Source organism: Juglans regia, chromosome 2 (genome assembly GCF_001411555.2).
Source record: "Juglans regia cultivar Chandler chromosome 2, Walnut 2.0, whole genome shotgun sequence".
In the NCBI taxonomy this organism is placed as follows: Eukaryota; Viridiplantae; Streptophyta; class Magnoliopsida; order Fagales; family Juglandaceae; genus Juglans; species Juglans regia.
In genome coordinates, this window is record NC_049902.1 from 36,069,761 (window position 1) to 36,092,078 (window position 22,318).

The 22,318-nt window shown below is 35.3% G+C and overlaps 3 protein-coding genes across 4 annotated transcripts; 2 read left to right on the top strand and 1 right to left on the bottom strand.

The window, feature by feature from the left end:
- Window positions 1-4,881: 4,881 nt before the first annotated feature.
- Window positions 4,882-6,987, bottom strand: LOC108983375 (NEP1-interacting protein-like 1). The gene is made up of 5 exons (XM_035687436.1): window positions 6,793-6,987; window positions 6,357-6,508; window positions 5,572-5,655; window positions 5,275-5,442; window positions 4,882-5,136 (listed from the first exon to the last, which is right to left on the bottom strand). Exons 1-5 carry the CDS (start codon window positions 6,959-6,961, stop codon window positions 4,993-4,995), a joined length of 717 nt encoding a protein of 238 aa, XP_035543329.1. The 5' UTR covers window positions 6,962-6,987; the 3' UTR covers window positions 4,882-4,992.
- Window positions 6,988-8,984: 1,997 nt separating this feature from the next.
- Window positions 8,985-14,059, top strand: LOC108984121 (RNA-binding protein rsd1-like). Of its 2 annotated transcripts, XR_004800847.1 has the most exons (5): window positions 8,985-9,170; window positions 11,357-12,494; window positions 12,651-12,881; window positions 13,544-13,806; window positions 13,946-14,059. XR_004800847.1 is itself a non-coding variant. In XM_018955959.2 (4 exons), exons 2-4 carry the CDS (start codon window positions 11,392-11,394, stop codon window positions 13,671-13,673), a joined length of 1,464 nt encoding a protein of 487 aa, XP_018811504.2. In that variant the 5' UTR covers window positions 8,985-9,170; window positions 11,357-11,391; the 3' UTR covers window positions 13,674-13,855. The 2 variants fall into 2 exon arrangements, 1 of the variants encoding a protein (XP_018811504.2); XM_018955959.2 differs by lacking the exon at window positions 13,946-14,059 and having other exon boundaries at window positions 13,544-13,855.
- Window positions 14,060-16,365: 2,306 nt separating this feature from the next.
- Window positions 16,366-21,879, top strand: LOC108984131 (calcium-dependent protein kinase 2-like). Its single transcript, XM_018955970.2, has 8 exons — window positions 16,366-17,629; window positions 18,751-18,894; window positions 18,999-19,151; window positions 19,897-20,012; window positions 20,208-20,375; window positions 20,454-20,581; window positions 21,050-21,149; window positions 21,231-21,879. The coding sequence occupies exons 1-8, from the start codon at window positions 16,912-16,914 to the stop codon at window positions 21,306-21,308; spliced, it is 1,605 nt and encodes a 534-aa protein (XP_018811515.1). The 5' UTR covers window positions 16,366-16,911; the 3' UTR covers window positions 21,309-21,879.
- The last annotated feature ends 439 nt before the right edge of the window (window positions 21,880-22,318 follow it).

Sequence of the window (22,318 nt, forward strand, 5' to 3'; positions counted from 1 at the left end):
CCCTTGCACAGCACAACGTTGATATCCTCGCACAATCGTGGGTAAGTTTTTGATTTTTTCATACGCCATTTTATGTTGGATTTTAGGGTTTGATTTATGTCATTTTATGTAAGCCTTTCCCGAGAACTATGCGGTTGATTTATGGGTTTGATTTATGCTTTATGCGTGCCATTGCTTTTCTTTTGATGCTCCAAGAGACCAATTGGTGCTCGACTAAGGAATTGGAATTATGAGTTAGATTTATGGGTTTGATTTATGCCATCTTTTGTAATTATTTATTTATGGATTTGATATTTGCCTTATGAGTTTAATTCTCACATAATTATTTATGTAAACTATGCAAATTTATGTAAACTAAATAAATATTTTTTTGACTAATGGAAAGCTGATGAAGAAATATTTATGTAAACTATGCAAATTTGTGTTTCTTTTTGCACTGGTTTTTTTTTTTTGGTCTCCAATGGGTTGTGGGGTAGCTCAATATGACTGAGGAATTTGGGGTTCGTTCAAATTAGGAAGAACCCAATGCAATTTATATCTTTCTGAAGATAATGATAGTAAAGCAAAGGATTTTAGTGGGGCTGTAATTTAGGATCATTTCAGGTGGATTAAGTTGTGTGGGGCTTTGCAATAATGTCTAGTGAGCTAGCCACCACAATTGAGATTTTGAATATACTAAAATCAAGCAATTGAATGAAGTGGTCCACCTCTATATATTCATTGTTTTTGAGACTATCAAATACCATTGTAAATCTAGATTGCCATCAAAATGTTTGTTAGAGAATGAGGTATACAACTTATTTGTTTACTATTTGTTTTTATATTCTTTTGCAGAAATATGAAAAGTAATGGTGGAGACACCATATCTAGTTTATGTTCCATAAGGGCAGAAGATGAAATAATATCGGGACGAAGACCACTATATTATTGTGGCATTCCCTCCAAACTGCGAACGTCAACCAAGAAATGTTATCAATGGACTACTTCATATATATCAAAGACGTTCTTTCTTACATCTTAATTTTTTCTTCATGTCCATGGTTCTTGACAGCAACCCCATCTATTGGTGTGCTAAGAAATGACCTACTGTTTTTTAGTCAAATACTGAAATATCTTGTTATGACTCACACCTTTGCTGAACTCATTTGGCTTTATATTTTTCGTGTGGCTATCAATATGTGCGGGAACGTGTGGCTGACTCACACCTACTATTTTTTAGTAAAATGATACCATTCCCTGCTCGATTATTCAAAACATTAGATTGATTGAGATAATCGTAGTCAGCTGAAGGCATATTATCTGGCGATTATTCAAGTCTCAAGTCTCACAATCATGGCAGTAAAATTAAACATAAATGAATGAATTATCTGGTCTTATGAAAAGTTTACGTCCTATATAACATAATAACAGGCCAAAGTGATAAGTTGAATGTTCCCGGCCATCTCAAAAATCACTATAAAACCAAAATTGAGTGTTCATCTCGGCACTTCAACCATAGTCATCTAACAATGCCATTTTGGCACATTGAAAAAATAAAAAATGTTTAACTGAGTCTAATGATCATCTGCCATAAGAAAATTTTGTGACATTGTCAGGTCTTGCATATTCCTACAAAAAAAAAAAAAAAAAAAAGCATAGATTAGAATAATTGACTAAATCGAAAGTCTAAATATAAAATAAATAAGATCGGCGTAGTATTCATACATATCAAATGTAGTTAACATTAGTGGCTGGGTTTGGAGAGAATATAGTGGAGCTTGGTTCCCCCATATTCTTGTAAAAAATAAAAAATAAATTCATCAAATTAAAAGCAATTGTTCTTCTAACATGCCAAGGAGAAAAAATTACAAAGTTAAAAAAAATACTTATGTGATAGGAATTTGCTTCTTACATGCCCTTCTTGTTTACAAACGTTGCATTATCGCTTTTTTATTGGTACATTTTCTTTTGGATTCTTTTGTCGTAATGATTTGGGTCTTCCTTTAGAAATAATGTGTGGCGGATCTTGCAATGAAAAATTGGAGACTATTTGGCTCTGAACCGTATGTCCCTCCATGTTACAATCATCATCATTTATCAGTTGAAACTCTTGATGAATATTCTCTAGTCTTCTAGAAGCATGCTCATACTTCTTGATAGATAATGACCCTATCTTTTCAACCAAGTAAAACTGTCTCATCAAACGATGCTTCATCACTAATGCAGTTGAGATCGCCTCCAATGGCCCCTCATCGACCATATCCCATGCACCATGCGACTTTTTGTATTGATCATTCATCTATCCAAAACATATGACTGCAGTACAATATCCAAAACCCTTTTTGTTGCCAAAACATGTAGGCTGTGCCGTCATAAAAAACCAATAAATTCAAACTTACAATATGTACAAGAAACGGTGTTGTTCTCTCTACCAAATATTACTTCATATACCGGCTTTTCTTTTCCTGCAATGCCCACCCAGTAAATTCTTCGATCATTTTTCTCACGTGTTTTGTGTGTTTTGAACCGTTAGACTATTAAATAACTCATCTTGGAAGATCAAAAATGATTTTCTTGTGTAGATCTTAGCCGCTTCCTCTTCAATACTGTAAGAAATTCTCATAATTGGTTTTGATATTTTTGTCTTCATATCTTTCTCTTTCTCATTGAGATACGGGCGTTCAAAGTTTTATCATATTGATGGACGAATTCACTTACCATCATACTTGAATGAACATAGTTTTTTAAAAACTTGTTTAATGATCTACACCAATTAATAATCTATCTACGTTAGACAACCTAATATGGTTTGTTCGGATACTAAAATTAATTCGTCTGGAGAAAGCTTTATAGAAACTATGTGCATCCTCTAAATCGTCAAACTCTAGCCTCACATACGGCTCCACATATGAAAATGACATCGTATGGCTTTTCTTAGGCATGTTTTTGTCTTGTTCAACCTCACAATTCTCTTTAATCATCTTAACTTCATTGGCGCTATAATTACAACTATCTAAAATCTCAACATGATTTCTTGATACACTCATCATTCACTCAACCTCATATGATTTACAGGGTAATGATAGCTCAATAAAGAATCAAATTAAGTGTAGTATATATAGCTCAATACAAAACTTAGAATCAAATTTAAATATTTCAATGCAAAACTCTTAAGAAAATCACATGAAATTCCAATTTATTTGTAATGTTACCATTTGTTTTTCATTTTACAGTTGTTGGCATATAACACATTTATGAGTGTGCGCATGATTGAATGTTGAAAATCCATCAATAGTCACTAGAGTGTTAATTAAATAATGATCATTCAATTCAAATGGAATATCAGAAAACATGTTATTATCAAACATTCATCGCTCTTTGATTCTTATTGCACTTAAATATTCATTTCATATTTCACAGCAAATTGTAATTAGTTTTTCTGAATTGCTCCCTGGCTTATGCAAGTTCAAACTAGGTTCAAAAAATGAAGGATACATAAAACGAATGTTACATAAATTAATAAATATGATCTTTAAATTTTAAAAATATAATAGCGAGATATGTAAAATAAAAAAAGATTATAAAAAAAAGGAGAAAGAGAAATGCCTATTGCTTGTTTCAGTTGATTAAATTCATAAACGCTAGAATAATTTGAGGAAATAAACAAACAAACAATTGGAGAGAGAGGGGTTCACCAGAGCCCCCACAAAACAAAAATGAGGACATAAATAAACAAAAAAATTTACCTTTAAGAAAGGTTCAGCAGAGACCCACAAATCTTGAAAACCAAAAATCCCAAAAATCTTGAACTAGATCGTATTGGGGAGAGAGAGAGAGATGAGAGGAGAGTGGGACGGTCACATGGGTGGGGGAGGGATCTAAAGAAATTGTATTTATTACCTGTGTGAAGGTGCCAAAGGAAAATTATGAAGACACCTATGTGGCAGCTATTAATTGGCTTGTGTAAAATTATTTTTATCACCCGATCAGCTCCAAGTGCTACTCTTTTTGTTAACTCACGCATATATATATATATTGATTTAATTCAACGAGTCAGCATTTTTAATTCAAATTATATATAAGCCAATTTATTTAACTCTTTCAATTAAAAAATAAAGAGAAAATATATTTACAATCGTGAATTGTGCAACCGTCGCGTAATCGTTTTGAAAAAAATTAATTTTTTAATAATAAATCTCACTATTTTTTTAAAACGATTATGCGACATTTACGTATTTGATGTTTATACGTAGAATTACTAAAAAATAAAATCCTTCTATCTTAATTCGTTAATTTATATTATTTTATATCAGTTTTGCAAGTAGGAACAAAAATCATTAGCTTTATAATATTTCATTTCAGGTCCATCACTCATGTCAAGTCAAAATTTATTTTTATTTGAAGATAAGTCATGTCAATTTGAATTGAATTAAACAGATCGGATTTTTCAATCCTAATTTATTAATTTTTTTATAAAATTTACGGGAAGAAATGCTAATGCTATAATCATAAAGTAATTTTATAAAAATAAATTTATAATTTAATATAATATATTATATTTATTTCATAATAAAAATATAAGATAATCTTATAAAATTAATGTTCTGAATCAATGGTAAAAGGGTCTGTTCGCCTTAACATAATCTGGTACCCGAGACTGCTAACCGAGCCTAGAGTAAGCATGGGCCAGAGTCCAACCAACTTTATTAAATATTTATGTTGCGTTCCACGAGCATTTCGAACTATTGGGATTTGGATGCATTGAGTTTATGTTATTGTTAAGCAATTTTTTTTTTTTTTTCCTTTGTGTCGACCCAATCTCCATTCACATGGAATTGTATAACCGTGTAATCTAGGCTGATGCTGGTAGCTTTAAGAGATATAACTTGAAATTTGCAGGCATTCATTCCAAAAAGACGGACGGACAGACAGACAGATACTAGCATTATATTCACAGTTTCTACAAACCAATCACCATTTTTCTGATCTGGTGGAAGGGTGAAGCCCAGTAGTTTACAATTCATCGATTTCATCAGAAACATGTTCTCTACATAATGGGCAAGTGCCTTGTCGGGTTAGCCACTTGTCTATGCAGTACTGATGAAAGAGGTGTCCACAGTTGGGAAGTTCTCTCACAGGGTCTTGTTCCTTGAAATCCTTCATATATCAACACCATTTTCTTGTTAATACAGAACCCATAACTATACACACACACACACACACACACACACACACACGTACATATATATTATTTTAGCTCCCAAATATGGGGGCAAGGGCTTATTTTGTGCTAACCTGTAAGCAAATGGAGCAACAGAAATCAGGACATGATTTGATCTTCTTGCTAGAATAATGGAACTTATGCATAGGAAACGTTTGGATGCAGCAGTGGGATAATCCTCTAACTCCACCAATATCATATATATCTGAAACTTCTCGATTAGTAGTGTCAAGGGTCCTATCCTGCTCATTGAGTTTGCTATTACATGAGTAAACATTGGACAACAGTTCCCAATGACTAACTTATACAGGTAGAGCACATAGAGAGAGAGAGAGAGAGAGAGAGAGAGAGAGAGAGAGAGAGATACTTACTTGCCACTGATAGGCTTTTAGCACTGCAGGACATACCCATTCCATGAAGACCTTCCCGTTCATTATACTAACTAGGAGAGCAGTCTGTCAAAGTTTATAATTATCAATACAACGCAACCGTTAAAAGGGTATAGTATTAGGGATTAAGGGAAGAAAACACAAAAAAAAAAATGAGGGATTAAGGGAATTAAAAACAAATTCAGGGTTGAAAATGGGGGATGGGATACTTGTGGTGGGAATGATTTCAATAATGTTATGTGAGGTGGCTAGCAAGATCGTGTGCAACAAAACAAAGTTGACACTTTCATGAACTTTCGTTGTTATCCACAAGCAAGTGCCCTTGAGAGTATGTCTTTTATGAACTGAGTCAATTTTCCAATCATATGAGATGCCATCATTATGAAATGCTATGTTTCCTGTTTCCATCTATCTAAAGAATCGCCTTCTAGGATTAGGAGGTTATCCAGGCCAAGAACTTGAACTTCCTTGACAGTAAAGAGGACTGCTTTTGCTTTTCCTGCACTAGGATCATTGGGTGGGCCTCTAGAGGTCCAATCATAGAGTAGGCTTTGATTATCACGGCATACAACTGCAAGCCTTTGGAAATTTATTCCAGACAACAATATCAAAACTGAGTTTGATGGAGTTTGATTCAACTTTGCCTTGAATCATAGCCATAATGCTATGTGCCTATGTTGAGCATTTTTCAATATATGCATAATAGTAATGCATCTCGTTATTGCTTACATGTCATAATGCCAACTGAATAGCACATATACCATTACCTTAGACAATGACTCAGAATCAGCTGCTGATTCCAATAGTTGAATGCCTGAAAGGGCCCCTGTCACAGCTCCTATTACTGCTCCATTTAGGAACCCAGTTTCTGTAGTCTGGCCTTTGATGACTCCAATAAATATTCCCACCATAGCACCTCCTACAAAACCGAAATGCATTTGAGTTTCCATCATTACCTCATAGAAAAATAGTAATTTTTTACATGTTGATTATTTCCTATAAATTAGCTGTCAGCAGAACCGACATGGTCTTCTGACTAAATGAACCGCAAGAAGATAATGTTACATGTTTCGACTTTCGAGTATGTAGGGCTGGATTTGCACTGCTTTATGTGATGAATGATTGTGACTGCTAGAAAAACTACTTATTTATAACCACTAGAGGTTAAGTTTTACTAAAATGAAGAAGCAAGAGAGAACGTACCCAATGCAAAAATGCAGGTGAATATAGCAGAAGCTACTCTCTTCATCACTCTGGTAAAAATCCCAGTCCTAAAACCACGAATTGCAGCCTCTTTAGACCTCAACGCGGCCTCTGTTATGCCAGAAAACCACCCGCCCTGCATTGCTGGAAAGAAGCTCGAGGGTGCCATGTGTTGAATTAGCTGTAAAAGGCCAAGAGCTTGACTTTGTGAACGAGTAAAGTTAGACGATCAGCTAGCATTTATAAAAGCAAAAAAACAGAATCGGCATTTAAGAGGGCTAAAAGCTCAGGCCCACCCCCATGCCAGCACATACATTACTTTGTCCACCTTTTGAGGCTATACAGGATCTGGTAGGATTTTTAGAGCAATACGCGGCTGCTAAATGGAGGGTAAAAACTTGAACAACCCAGTATAAATGATGGATCAGGCACATACTCTTATCTACACACAAACATGCATATACAATGTTGGAAATTATATATTTTTTTGGTTTTTTTGCCCTTATATACAGTACATTTTCTCGTCTAAAATCAACATATACCCAAAACTTTATCTCGATCTCTTGTTGATTGCTTCGGTAGTGCAGGTGAATTCTAAAAACAGAATATAGAATGGACAATCCTTTTTCGAGGAGGGGGAGGGGGGAGTCGTATTATTGCATTAATTGAAACTCAATACAGCCACCCTACTCTGCTTCTTAGTAATTAAAGAAGCACTGAGGAGAGAAGTTGGAGAACAAATCCGTACTTAATTTTATATGATATGTTAGATTTGTTTTATAAAAAGATAATTTTATAATTTAACATACCATATCGAATCACGTCAATTTATAAATTTATTTTTGTGAAATCTCTTCTTAACTAGAACATTTAAAAATAAATCGTGATTACATCAAATCACGATACAATCATCAAAATCCGAAACTAAAGTGTCTAAAAATCCTAATAAATCTACCACTTCTAACCCCATACAATTGATCTACAACAAAGAGTACTATCCTGTAAACCGAAAAACAGTTACAAAGGATAATATCAAAATGATCTAATTCTTAAACATGGGAATGCCAGCACGATCAAGTGCTAAAAGGTTCTTAAGCTGCATGTCTTGGCATCTCTACTCCCTCCATCTTCAGGCAGCCAGTCCCTTACCTGGTTTGCTTCTCGAAAAATGGTGGTTGATTCTTCAGTTCTGTGGGCTGAGAAATTTAATAAAAATTGAAAGACATGGGCATTGTGCCAGTAGCATTAATTCCAGTAATCAATGAGCAGATGTCATATCTTGATAGATTTTTATTTTTATTTTTAATTGGCCTTTGGCCTACTTGGGAGAGTATCCCCCACTCGATCATTACTCCCCCCAACTCCTTCCTTCATAGTTTACCAACCCAAAATATCACTACAACCTTCATTAGTGTTCCCTTTATTTACTACTCACATTTGTGGGTGTTTTCACAAAATTTGATGACAAAGATTAATAGAAAATATTGGCATATAATTAGTATTTTATAATTATATATGATATGAATAGTAATTTTGTATTTTTATTAAGTTGCATGATTATATTGATTGATTGTAAATGAGTTGTAATTTTTTTATATTTTTTTATAAATGTATCATGACCCAATATTAATTTTGTTTTTGTCCTATTATATAATTAAGTATATTAAGATAATTTTACGAGTGGTGCTACTCTGCTGTCTGTAGGTGCCCACGTTATGTGCTGTCTAGTGCAAATTGCACTTTTTTTTTTTTATTTGTTTTTTATTTCAAACATTTTTTAAACATGTTTAAACATTTTTAAAAAATAAAAAAAATATAAATATACTAATAGTCACTTTCTTAACTATTAAAATAAATAAATAAATACAGGAACGGTAAAAATAAAGGAACGGATTAAAGATGCATAGTAGCATTATTCTAATTTTACATAGGTTAAAACAAAATTCGAAAGCTTTGTCCGATGGACGACATCCGTGACACCTTGTTTTCTTCACAATTCTCTCTCTAATTATTTTGGGCCTTTAGTTTGGGCTTGAACCAGACCAGGTTTTATTACTCGGAATGCAGCCCATTATAAGGCCTATTACCATCGGCTTCAAAGCCCACCAAGTACAGATAAAAAAGCCCACTAACAACTTGTTACGATAAAGTCTATTAGCGGCGTTAACAAGCATAATGTTCGCCGCCACAATTAATATCCATAAGAGGGGCTACGTTAATGGAATTTGGGAGCCCAACACGACAGCTTTTCTTTCCCTTTTTTTCCCTTACACATTTTACGTTCTGCAATTCTTTCGAAACCATTAACGACCTCTGTGAAATCAATTTCTAGTACAACTGCGGGAACCATAATTTTGTCAAGATATAAGAAAGCGAGGGTAATCTCTCTATCCCCTCTAATATTGCCTGGATTTTTTTTTTTCTTTTAAAGAAATTTATCATTTTTGTCATCGTCCGATGGGAAAACATTTTTCTTGATGTTTCGATGCTTAAGCGCTTAGTTTGTTCTTCTAAAGTATAATTATAAACTGATTCAAATTCCATTAAAAAGGAATACCTTTGTTCAAGCGTCGGCCTCTGCGTGGGCGTGTATGTTTTGTATATATATTGGGTTTAATGCTTATGGTTTGCTTTTGATTGTAACTATTGTATAATACCCAGGAGCTGGGCTTTGCAGATATGGTTTCAGTTGTGCAGTTATCACCGACTGAGGACGTATAATATTGTTGGTTTTAGTGATAGATGTACATAATAGATACATATGTACATACATACATTTACGGAAATGAATGCTAAGGTTTGCGCTAGAAAGTTCTGAAACCTTTGTCTATAACTTGCATGCAATGGATTATGAATGGATTTTTTTTTTGATAAGTTAGAGATTAATATTATATATATGAATGAAATAGGCATAGCCCATGTACACAAGAAGTATATAGAAGAACACCTAAATACATTCAACGTGCGATAAATTAAAGACAAGAAATCATGAACATTGCCCCCTGCAATACAATAGCGGAAAGCCAAGACAATGGATTATGAATGGATCACCTTGTGTGGATGGAAGTTGCCTTTATTTTCATCTTCAAGTCAGAATACTCTTTTGAAGGGTCCTGCATTGAAACTAGTAGAAGGATAGGATCTTGTCAATATCAATGAAAAGGTTCCTGGGTTGCATCAAGAGAGTAAAAGGATAGGGCCTTGTCAAATGTTCCCTCTTCCTGTAAGAATGAAGCGGGGGATGGAGTCACAACTCACCAATCAATGTGTGAGACGGATGGATGGATAAGAGAGGAAGTTTATCCTGTTGTAGTTGTGCTTAATGGTGGTGCTAGAGTGCAAGTAACGTCGTATTCCATGTTATTAAAGTTGGGTGTTTTTAATAATGTGCCATTGTAGGTTCAACATATCAGTTGCAAGAGCACAATTATAGCATGCAGTCACAAAATAGGCTACTGGGTTAGAGCGTTTTTAAGGGCTTGGCTGGACACCGCTAGTTGCCCATCTGTCATTTGAGAGATTCATTGCTTTTGAAAGGTAGTAGTATCAAGGTTTGCCAGTCAGGAGAAGCTCTGCTTTTAATTTTATTTTCTATGGGTGCACTGAGAAGTGCTGCCTTTAAGTGGGTGGGGGTGCACAGACTCCTAATTGAGCCTCATCTATAGCCACGAGGGCAAGACATTTCATTGCCACTGCATGAATATCATTACTGTCACCGTCTAGAATAATTGCTTTTGTGGCAGGTTTAGCTGATGCTGCCCATCCCTTCACTTCATCTTGGCATCAACATGATGCTTTAGTGCCTTGGTTTGCAGCAATTTCAGGGTCAGTGGTGTTGAAGCTCGCCTTAACTGCTTGGAAAAAGCAGATTTGGTGAAAAGCTTCATATTGAGATATGTTACAAGTATTTAGTAGTAAAGATTTCGTTAGGTACTTCTCATGTATACATCCTGTGTACTTGGGCTTTGCCTTCTCTTATGAATAGAACTTGTTGATTACCTATCAAAAAAATTTATTAATAAAGATTTCGAACAATGAGTGAGGAATTATCCTTAATTCATTTTAAATTAATTGGTTATGTGCGTTTAGAAGCCGTTATCTAAGGAAAAGCTTATACAGGCCTCCCATAAAGCTTGATTTCAACTTGTCAGTTTTGTGATACATGGGAAAGTCTTAGTAACTTTTCTTTTCAGGTGAGGGGTTCAAGTCAAAAGGAAAAATGATGCCACTACAATTTGTATGGGCTGGATATAGAAGCGGTCCTTTTATTTAGTGTTACTCATTCTGAAGGAATTTTTCTTTTCTGCATGAAGGAACTTCTCAATTTGAATTTATCTTTTTTTAAATCTTGTTGTTTTGATTACATATTTATTGTCAAGATGTTGACTGGGAACTCTCTGGATTTCCTAATATTGGTTGCTAGTTGCTACGATCTTCGTCTTTAATTAAGCTCAAGATTGCATTGAGATAGTCTAGAGGATACTATGATTGAATTTGAACATTATTTCTTTGCCACAGACTATGTTCAATATGTATTTATTATTCTAGTGGGATTTCTATGCAGGAGTTAATTTGGGTTCTCCCAAGAAGGGATTTAAAATGAGTGATCATTTGGTTGGAGGATTTGACCTTAACTTTGCTGTTGGTAAAGGAAATGAAATTCAAGACTCTATTGATGATAGTTTAGCAAGAAGTGATGACTTGAAAGTGGATCTAAGTCAGCATGGGAAACTGGGTTCCCCTTCACTGCCTGTAGATTTCTCATATGACAAATCTTCTCTTGAAAATTCTTATCCTGTGCCAGCTGAATTTGATCCTGATGATAATAGAAATACAAAATTTGACTGTGATCAAGAGAGGACTCAGTCTCCAGTGAAGAACAACTATTCCCAAGGTGAGATGGATGAATTGAATGGCAATAATTTGTTTAACTCCTCTCAGTTCAAGGCACAAAAGTTTCATGGTGAAAAGGGAACTAAAGATTCTGCCCATTCACAGGAGTCTCCTCTGATGGTTGAGGAAAACCCAGGAGAACAAATGGAGAGCGATTCTGGCCTTGGCAGGCCATCTATCTGTAATGAAATAGAAGGGGGAGGAGGTACTAATACAGCACAGTTGTTACCTTCTCCAAGGTCACCCTGGTGCAAAGATGAACCTAAGAATGGTAGTTTATACCACTTCAAAAACTCCACCGCTGAGAACAAAAAGCTGGGCATGCATTCTGGTATGCAATCTCCCAAGAGAATGCCTAGACGATCAACCTCACCGGTGATGGAGAGACTGATGTTGGTTTCACCTGAAAGGTCTCCTTACGTACACCACTCACCCAATAGTCAGAAGGCATCGTCTTCTCAACAAGGTTTTAAAGACTCATCATATTCACCCAGGCCACAAAGGCATAAACATTCTTCAGCTGAAAGGTGCAGCCTGAATAAAGTGGTTCAATCCCAGGATCATATATCTTCTGCCAGGGAAACTTCTACTTCTCCGCTGATATCTCGGCACAGTTACAGGCGTAAGGATGATTCTTCTCAGAAGGGAATATCTGCATCACAAAAAACTAGTTACTCACCCCCAAACTATAAAAGACGGGACAGATCGGTGTCTAGGTCACCCATTCAGCGAAGGGATCACAAGAGAGATTATCATGACAGATCTTTACCGAGGTCCCCATATTCAAGAACTCGTTATAGATCCCCAAGGTGAGTTTCCATCTCTAGTTTTGATAACATTTTTTTATTGTAGGTTTATTAATCTCACCACTCAACAGTTTTGTTCCCCTGAGAAGTAAAATTTTTAGAAATCTGAAATTGAGAGTGTGGGTTTATATCAAAATGATACATTATTTTGTTTAACAGGAGAAGGCCTTCACCACGGCGAAGATCTCCCCCATTAGGGTATCATTTGCACCATCGGACCCCAAAGAAGAGACCCTGGTCTCCACCTCGTAATAGGCGTACTGGAGCAGGGTTACCAGGTAGAAACTTATTTATTGCAGGCTTTAGCTTTTTGACTACGGAAAGAGATTTGGAAAGAAAGTTTTCTAGGTTTGGTCGTGTGCGAGATGTCCGTATTGTTCGAGACAAGAGGTGAGTATGCAATGTTTCATTATTTTCTTTTTGAAATTTAGATATTCTGAAAAGAACAATTCTTTTCTTTTTCTTTTTCTTCTCATATCTCATCTGTAGAGTTATATATCACTATGCACATTCCTATGTTTGCTCAATTGTACTGCTTACCAGCAAGTGGGTGTCTAAAATCTGATTTGCACATACCAAGTGAAGTTTTATGCTACAGAAAGATGCTCTCTGGATGGAACCATGTGTTGATGTTCTTATGAGCTATCATATAGGTTGATTTTCGTGAAGCACTTATTATAGCGACTAAAACTGAATGATTATATATGTTATTATCTAATCTACACCATAGAATGGAGAGGAGGTTTTCATACCCTTGGTTTTGAATGTCGAAGATTCTTCGTAGTTGGAAAGTATGCAAGCGAAGTATCTGCAATCAGTTGGTGAATAAATATGTTTATTACTTTTATTAATCTAACCTTTTATATTCTGAGTGATTATTGCAAGTTAAATGTTAAGGGATGCCTGAGCTTTTATTTCTGCAGCCTTCATGTTGGGATTGGTTTTTTCTTTTTTGAGTGGCGTGCAGCGTTGGTGTCAAATATCTAACATGGATTGTTTGTTTGCACCCTTAAAGTTTTCCTGCGAGTTGATTTTTTTCATTTCCGTGTAAGGTCTGGGGATTCGCGTGGATTTGGATTTTTATCTCTGGAAAGGGATGAAGATGCAGATGCAGCAATAAGAGCTCTTGATGAGACTGAATGGAATGGGCGGATTATCCTTGTGGAGAAATCAAAATCTTAAGGGCCTCGAAGTTTTTTGTACGAGCTTATGATTAGGATGCTAGTTATCAAGTTAGAACTTGCTGAAATCTTGTCCGGCAGTTGAATTTTGTTTCTTTATCTGTGGCACAATAGTCTTGCACAAAATTCTCTATGTACGTGACTTTCACCTAAATGAAAATATTCTGTTTCTTTAATGTGTTATTTGGGTGCAAGCTTATTGCCATTGTGCATTTCTTATTCATTCTGTTGTTTGTTTTCTTTCTATTTCCTTTTCGCCTTCCTTTTATGCAGGAGTGTTTTTACTCAGGCAATTATATGTTAACTACCTCTGAGGCATGCATTCACTAGTGCAAGGTACATCCTTCATAAAACTAGCCCAATATGAATTTTGGTACAAGTTAAGAATCTATAGAAGTTTATTAGTAGCTACCCTGGAGCCGATAAAGTTAGAAGAAAATAGGTCATCCCGTCTTCGTCGGACGGTAAAGACACTCCATCTCTGGATGAACTGGGTGTACCTGTGACCCTCCGGTAGGAGTTCAGGCCTGTGGGAATCCAGTCTTGAGAAAATAAAGTATGTAAACGTGAAGTAGACAGGGCTAGAGGTTTTTGGTTTCTAGGAACATTTATTTGGTGAGAATGCTTATATGTTTTAAGAGTAGCTAGACAACTTACATATTAAACATTGATGATTACTTTTTTTAGTGACCTTGTAAAAGTGGGGTTTCTGTTCTTTTGTTTTTGGGTTGAAATGCTGGCTTAATGTAACTATAGGAAACAGAGCATGGGCTGCATTTAGTGATTTAGGTTCGCCTACCAACCAGATTACCTGTCCTTTTAACTCTTGCAGCATGCACTTTTTTTGATTAAGTGGCACTGGGTCTGTATTTTCACAGCTAAACATCCATAATTTTCTGAACAAATTCGGATAACCGATCCTATATTCGAGGAGGCACGATTTAATTACATAGAAAACATTCAAGTTTGTAAAATATAGGGCAAAAAAAGTTGGAATATTTTCTTTTGATCCAAACATGGAAGTAAATATTTTCCACCACCGCTTCTTTCTCAATTCTCACGTGGCTAACTGTAATTTGTAAAAAATACCCTATTCCACCCACCTAAAAAAAGCACCTTTAGTCAATTTGGTAACACATTTTTTGTCTGGAAGCTTTAACATGACAGCTTCAAAAGATATTCAGCGGAAGAAGTTACTTTATTTTTATTATTATTGAATATTGCAGATTCCAGGACAATCCACAAAGAAGAAATCAAGAAACCCTCGCTATATGCCACAGAAAATAGAATCTTATCCATACAACACATTCCCACGTAAAACATGATATATATAAAAAAATAATAAAAACAAAAAAGTTGCTTTGAAAAAGTTCATACTGCTGGGCAAAGGTTCATATTTCTTACAAGCTAACTCCCTATTGCTTCTAAAAGTCAAGAGTAAATTCACGTTTTCTTTGGATCTCATCACGCTGCTACAAAAGAGAACCAAAAAGCTGGACAGAGATTGTGTTACCCCCAGATGTTAGAATCCCAGCCTCAAGAAGTTTCATGTCCAAGATTCAGTAGAGATTAAATCAATTCAGTATAATTTTAAGTTGAATCTAACATCTAAATATTTAATTTTTAAATTATTAAATTCATCTCAACTCAAAACTTCCTCATATATAAAATTTACATTTTTTTCAACTCGACTCATATTTATACATGAGACCAATATAATTCATTACATTTACTCAACTTATTATTATTTATAAATAAATTTAACTTAACTCAATATCTATCTAAATGCATGACAAATGGTTGTTACTTAAGGGGAACGTAGTTGTTTTTTTTGTTTTTTGGACATAATTAAGACGTTTCAAAACGTGTGTCTATCGTAATCAAAACCGCGTAGGCGTTGCCGACTGCAGGTCTAATTAGCAGGTGTTAGGAGGAAAAGTAGATGTCCAAATTTCCGCACAAACTATACGACAAACCCACAAGTGGCAACGTATCCCATGGGCCATGAATACCAATACTTTTGCTGGTGCAATTTTCTCGCGCGTTGCTTAGTGTGTGGATTTTCGGGTCCCAGAGCAGATCCTTTGTCTGGCTCCCCAATCCACGTTGTTGTTGATCATCTTCCAAGTTCATGTTGATGATTAAAATTGTTGTTTTCAGTGCATTAATGGGAACATCATTAACCATCAAAACCTTTAAATTGTACATTTAGCCAAAAAGTAAATGCATTTGGAAGTTTGGGACTAGATTTTATTTTTTAATAAAAAATATTAAATATACTTAAAAAAAATTTATAAAAAATTTTATTTCTCTACATATATGTTAAATATCATAAAATTTAAATTTTTTAAAAAAATTAACATAATAAGTCTTGTAAATAAAATTGTAAATAAATATAACATCACTATTTTTTAATTCCACACGCAATGCATAGTATCTTCCAATATAAATTATATCAATTTTAAGTAAAATGGAGAAGATTGTTTGGCATGAGATTTTTTATGACTGCTATTGGTGTAATTAAGGGAAAACAAGAACTAATGTACTCTACATGGACCACATGCATGTATGTATGCTACCTTAGATGAATACTTCCAAGTTCATGAATTGAAAAGATCATTTCCTTTGACATCAGGTCTGCCGAACAGTATCCACTCGGCATCTATAGAAACTAAACTATAAAGAAAAAGTTTTTTCCCCCCGAGCATGGAGAAAATTGTGAATAGGTTTTGCCATTTTTGCTGGCATTATTTATAGAGTAATCTCTCTCTCTCTCTCTCTACAGTTCTACTTAGCAAGTCCTGAAAGTAAACCTCCCAACTTGATTGTAAAGTTGACCATGTTCCGGTTTATCCTTTCTTTATTAGACATCTCTCAAGGCTCCCCGACTTCAAAGCCGAAACCGTGATCCAGTTCTATTACACCCTCCCAAAATTTCAATCCAGTGTTTTGTTTCTTCAGCATCCACTTTGGATCCCCCGTCCAAGTTTTTCTTTATAGCCACTTTTTTCTTGAAAACCTCAATCTATAGCTCAGCTCTGAAATTCTCGATCCAAAACTTCTCCTCCACTTTTCTTCTGAATATTCGGTATATCTGCACAGTCTTTCCGATTCTTCAGCTGGGTCCTTTTCCTTTTCCATATTTTTCCCAAACTTCAACTGAGTTTCTGTTCGAACCTCGGAGTTCCTCTCTTCCCTCAAAATTCAGTTTCAGCCTCTGTATCTGGCCATTATAAGAAATGGGTATTTGCCTAAGCAAAGGCAAAACTTCAGAGCCAAGATATAATGGTTATACATCACTAGGTGGTTCTGATATGCACCACCAAAAAACCCATGAACCTGTGGTTCACCAATCGAAAACCCCAACCCAACAACCGCACCAATTGCCAGTGCAGCAGGTATTGAAGCCATCTGTGCCGGTTCCAAGCCCAAAACCTGTCCTCAGGCCAGATGCAATTCTTGACAAGCCATATGAAGATGTTAAGCAGTACTATACCATTGGTAAAGAATTGGGAAGAGGTCAATTTGGGGTCACTTATCTTTGTACTGAGAATTCAACAGGCAGGCAATACGCTTGCAAGTCTATATCGAAGAGGAAGCTTGTTAGTAAGAATGACAAGGAGGATATAAAGAGAGAGATCCAAATTATGCAGCATTTGAGCGGGCAGCCCAATATTGTCGAGTTTAAGGGTGCTTATGAGGATAAGCAATCAGTTCACGTTGTTATGGAGCTATGTGCTGGTGGGGAGCTCTTTGACAGGATTATTGCTAAGGGGCATTATAGTGAAAGGGCTGCTGCTTCAATATGCAGGGCAATTGTTAATGTTGTGCATATCTGCCACTTTATGGGTGTGATGCATAGGGACCTCAAGCCTGAGAATTTCTTGCTATCTAGTAAGGATGAGAATGCACTTTTGAAGGCCACGGATTTTGGGTTGTCGGTTTTCATTGAAGAAGGTAACTTTTGAATTGTTGTAATCTTCCATCATGTGGGCATGAGGTTTAATGATTTGAATGAATAATTAAAATATTTTCTTGGAGATTTGTATTTTTCATGTGTATATTAAAATTCATGGTCCTGATTAAGGCATTGAATCTTTTCTTGCTGAGAGAATTGGGGGTCGAATTGTTATGTTTTCAGGATTTTTTTTCTTATAGCATATATCTTCTGTTTTGAATATCTTCGTCTGGACTTTTGTTGCTGGTAAATAATATTGATTAGCAATTCCAGCACCTGCCCGAAGTTTATTCAAACTTTTGAGTCTTCGTGAGGTTGTTGATGGTGAGCTAATTAGAAGAGCAAGGTCAATTGTCCATTTTCTCAATCAATAAGTAAAGAGTAATGTGGAGAAATTTTAGCTGCCAATTCAGACGGTAGCTAGGTCTTTTGGTCAAAATATGACTGGGAAACTTGAAACCTCCACCTTCAACATTGGTAGGTGAACTGGCTTTCGGCTGGTAATGAAGATGACAATTTAATTATAGTTTTTTTTCCTCAGCAAATAAAAACATTGTAATCATAGCTGCTTCACTAGTTCTGAAATTATAGCACCATTTTTTCTCGTAGCTAAACATGTTTCCGCTAACTTAGTAGCACCCTCCATTCCTTTTAGAAAGTAAGTAGTGAAATGGTGGTCACTTCATCTTTACAGTCATATTGGTCATTTTAATGTCTGCAGCTATGGTTGGTATTTCACCCACTTTGTATAGAAGCTAGTTTTTACTTTTGCCATTGAGACTACGCGAATTCTTAATACAGTTGCAGACACTTCTCAAGTATCCTGCAAATCCCTAACAGTGATATCGTGAAAGTAAATTATGAGATAGAACTGTTTTCCTTAATAGAGAAAGTGGACCTCCTATTGCTGCTTTTTCATATTTCTTCTTCTATTAAATCTATAAAAGGGCATGTGTTATTTATTTCTATATACTTTTATAGAAGACACTTGTAGTATGTCTTCCAAGTGCTGATCATTGGAGATGACTGTATTCTATTTAAAAGCAAGTTCATTATAGTTTATATGCTTCCACTTGAAGTGTTGACATTAAGATGTTTTTTATGACTCAACTCTTACCAGGGAAGGTGTACCGGGATATAGTTGGGAGTGCTTACTATGTTGCTCCTGAAGTATTACGACGCAGATATGGGAAGGAAATAGATATTTGGAGTGCCGGAGTTATCTTGTATATATTACTTAGTGGGGTTCCTCCTTTTTGGGCTGGTAAAAATAGATACACTTTTTTGCTCAAAGTTATTACTGTATATAACTATAAACACTTGCTTTTCTTAGTCGAATTACTGATTTATAATTAACCTACATTGCAGAGACGGAGAAGGGGATTTTCGATGCTATATTGAAAGGAGAAATTGACTTCGAAAGCAAACCATGGCCATCTATTTCAGGCATTGCAAAGGACCTGGTCCGCAAGATGCTAACACAGGACCCAAAAAAAAGGATTACTTCCATTCAGGTTCTAGGTATGCAGCTCTTTTTAGTTATATCAATATGGCACAAGATGCAAGCCATCTCATGCCTAATTTTCCTGAGGGTAACTTGACTCATATATATATGTACATATAGTGTTTTCTATAGAAAATCCCTTCATATGTACATAAGTAGGAGTACCTTTTTTTTTATAAGTTGTACATAAGTAGGAATACAATCTTTAAGGTTGGCTAATATAAGAATTTACTGAACTCAGAAAGTCAGTTCGTATCTCTATAATTTATTTCAAGTCTATAAGTAGTTTGCGGATTTAGATGTAACATCCACAAAACTTTTCAAGAGAAGCTGAGGTTCCGTCTGCTATATATGAAAATCCTTTTTTTTCACAGATTAAAAATGACTAAAAAATATGTTGGAGTACTTTGAAAAGTTATTTTTATTTTTTGTCTTTGTTCTATCTTTTTGTCATTTTCTTGTCTTGTCTTGTTTGTTTTTCTCATTTGCAAAACTCAGTTCTTTAGCGACTGAAAGTACCCGAAATGAGGGGTCTCAAAATTTTCTACTTTATTTTCCTGTTTTTTCTCTATGATTTGAATGTTCAGAACATCTATCTTGCTTCACTAACAAGACCTGCTAATGATTCTATATTGTAACTCTGTGGACATGCATTTATTTTGTCATTCAGTCCTACAGTTAATGGTAAGATAATATTCTTTAGTCGTTCCATCTGTGCGTTTCTCTTCTAAATCCAACTTAAAAGTTGTGTGGCTTATCTAGAGCACCCATGGATTAGAGAAGATGGAGAAGCATCAGACAAACCAATTGACAGTGCTGTCCTTTCCAGGATGAAGCAATTCACAGCAATGAATAAACTAAAGAAACTCGCTCTGAAGGTGTGTACATCCTGAATTCTGCATACTATTGACTTTTAAGCTTTCATGTGATGCATGATCATCTGTATGGATGAAAATGGGCGTTAGAAATTGCTATTTATTTTGGGATGCTCGAGTATTCTGTAGCCCAGTTCTAAGTCCCATCTGACTCTGCTTCTTATCTTATAAACCAAGTAACAATGCTGATAATTATAGGTAATTGCTGAGAATCTTTCTGAAGAAGAAATCCAAGGGCTGAAGGCAATGTTTACAAACCTAGATACCGATAAAAGTGGCACAATCACCTATGAAGAACTGAAGGCAGGGTTGGCTCGGCTAGGCTCAAAACTTTCAGAGGCTGAAGTCCTACAACTCATGGAAGCTGTAGGATATTGAATTCGAAATTCTTTGTTTTCACTCTTTTTGCGTCGAACTTTACTGACATCTTGGTTTTGTGATTAGGCTGATGTTGATGGGAATGGTTCAATTGACTACATTGAATTTATCACTGCTACAATGCATAGACACAAGCTAGAAAGGGATGAACATCTTTTCAAGGCTTTTCTATATTTTGATACGGATAATAGTGGGTAAGTCTTTTCTTTCAAACTCTAAAACAACATACTGGTACTTATAACCAGAAAATTTGATCTTTAACAGTCTTACTACAGTGCAGCTGAAGCCTTTCATCTTTACTTCTTAATAATGCACAAAAATGAATACGTACTACAATCTGTCTGATTACATTCACGGGTTACTAACTGCAGGAGGTCCATATTCTATCAGAAATCGAGTTTGAGATTAGGATATGTACAACCTCACATTGACCTGCATATAAACTTTTAAATGGTCCATAAATGTTAGGATACGGTATCGTATCTGATTTGGTTTGGGCTTACCGATTGAGCACCATCAAATCTGATAGTTTGGCCATAATTGACTTCAAATTCAAATAGGTGTCCAGGAACACTCGAAAGTTTAATTAGCCAAATTATAAATGTGATTTTTGATAGTCAATGAATCGATATATTGAGGTCTTTTGGGGAATTATTTTACAGGTTTATTACCCGAGATGAACTAGAGACGGCCATGAAAGAATATGGAATGGGCGATGACACAACGATCAAAGAAATAATAGCGGAAGTTGATACAGATAATGTAAGTAGATTTGACATTCTCACAAGCAAATCACTCTTGTGCAACATAAAGCATTAGCACTCAATTTTATTGGACTTACAGGATGGTAGGATCAACTACGAGGAGTTCTGTACTATGATGAGAAGTGGAGGAACCCAACAGCAGGGGAAGCTCTTCTAGATAAACAGCTCTCCTTGCTGCTACACCCAAGAACCCCTGGCTGAAGAAGATAACATTTTGTAGATTGAGGAGGACTTGGAGCCGTCTTTGGTGGTGATATCTGCTTTCATAATAATTCCCATCCAATATAAATACCCGCTCCTTATAGCATTTAAGGATTCTAATTTTATTTTATTTTATTTTATTTTGTTTTTGTTTCTTGCTTTTGAGTGGTGCAAGAGTTGTGCATAAGTAATCAACCATTTTCCTGATTTTTTTTTCCGATGTGATTCTGTAACTGGTTTGATATTTTGGAGGATAGACTATCGGATCAAGAGGATGATGATGTCAAGTTTTCCTTCATCGATGGAAGCGGATGCTAGATGATGTTCCGGTACTTCCAAGTAAGGTGTACTAAAATGTCGGATCGCTTGGACTTCAGTTCCAAACCTAAATCTGAACATTTTATCACCGTCTGTTGAGAGAGAATAATAATATATCCTTAGACTGTTTGCTGAGTGATATGATAACAAGCCTTAGGCTTTTGGATTCTGTTTCGTTTCATTTTATCGTTATATTTCTTTTAAATTTTTATTTAAATCTGAATTCATTCTTATCGAAGTCGAAGGGCACCGATCGAACTCATTAAGATCCGAATTAATTTTATTGGATGCAGAATGGTAGATATTAATAAAAATCATGATCTCTTCTATCATTGTCACACATCGCCATTCAAAATTCAATTATGCCACCCAGGTCTGCTACGCGCTTAAGGTTATGATTGAATATTGAGGAGGCGTTTGGATTCGAAACTCATATCAACTTATCTTATTATTATTTATTATTATTTAATAATTTTAATTTATAAATTTTATTACTATTCATAATTCATTTCACTACTATTTACAATTCATTTCAACTCATCTCAAGTTATTTTCGAATCCAAACGTCTCTAGTTGATTTGAGTTGAGTTGAATTGTGATGATAAAATATTATTTTTTAATATTATTATTATTTTAAAATTTTAAAAA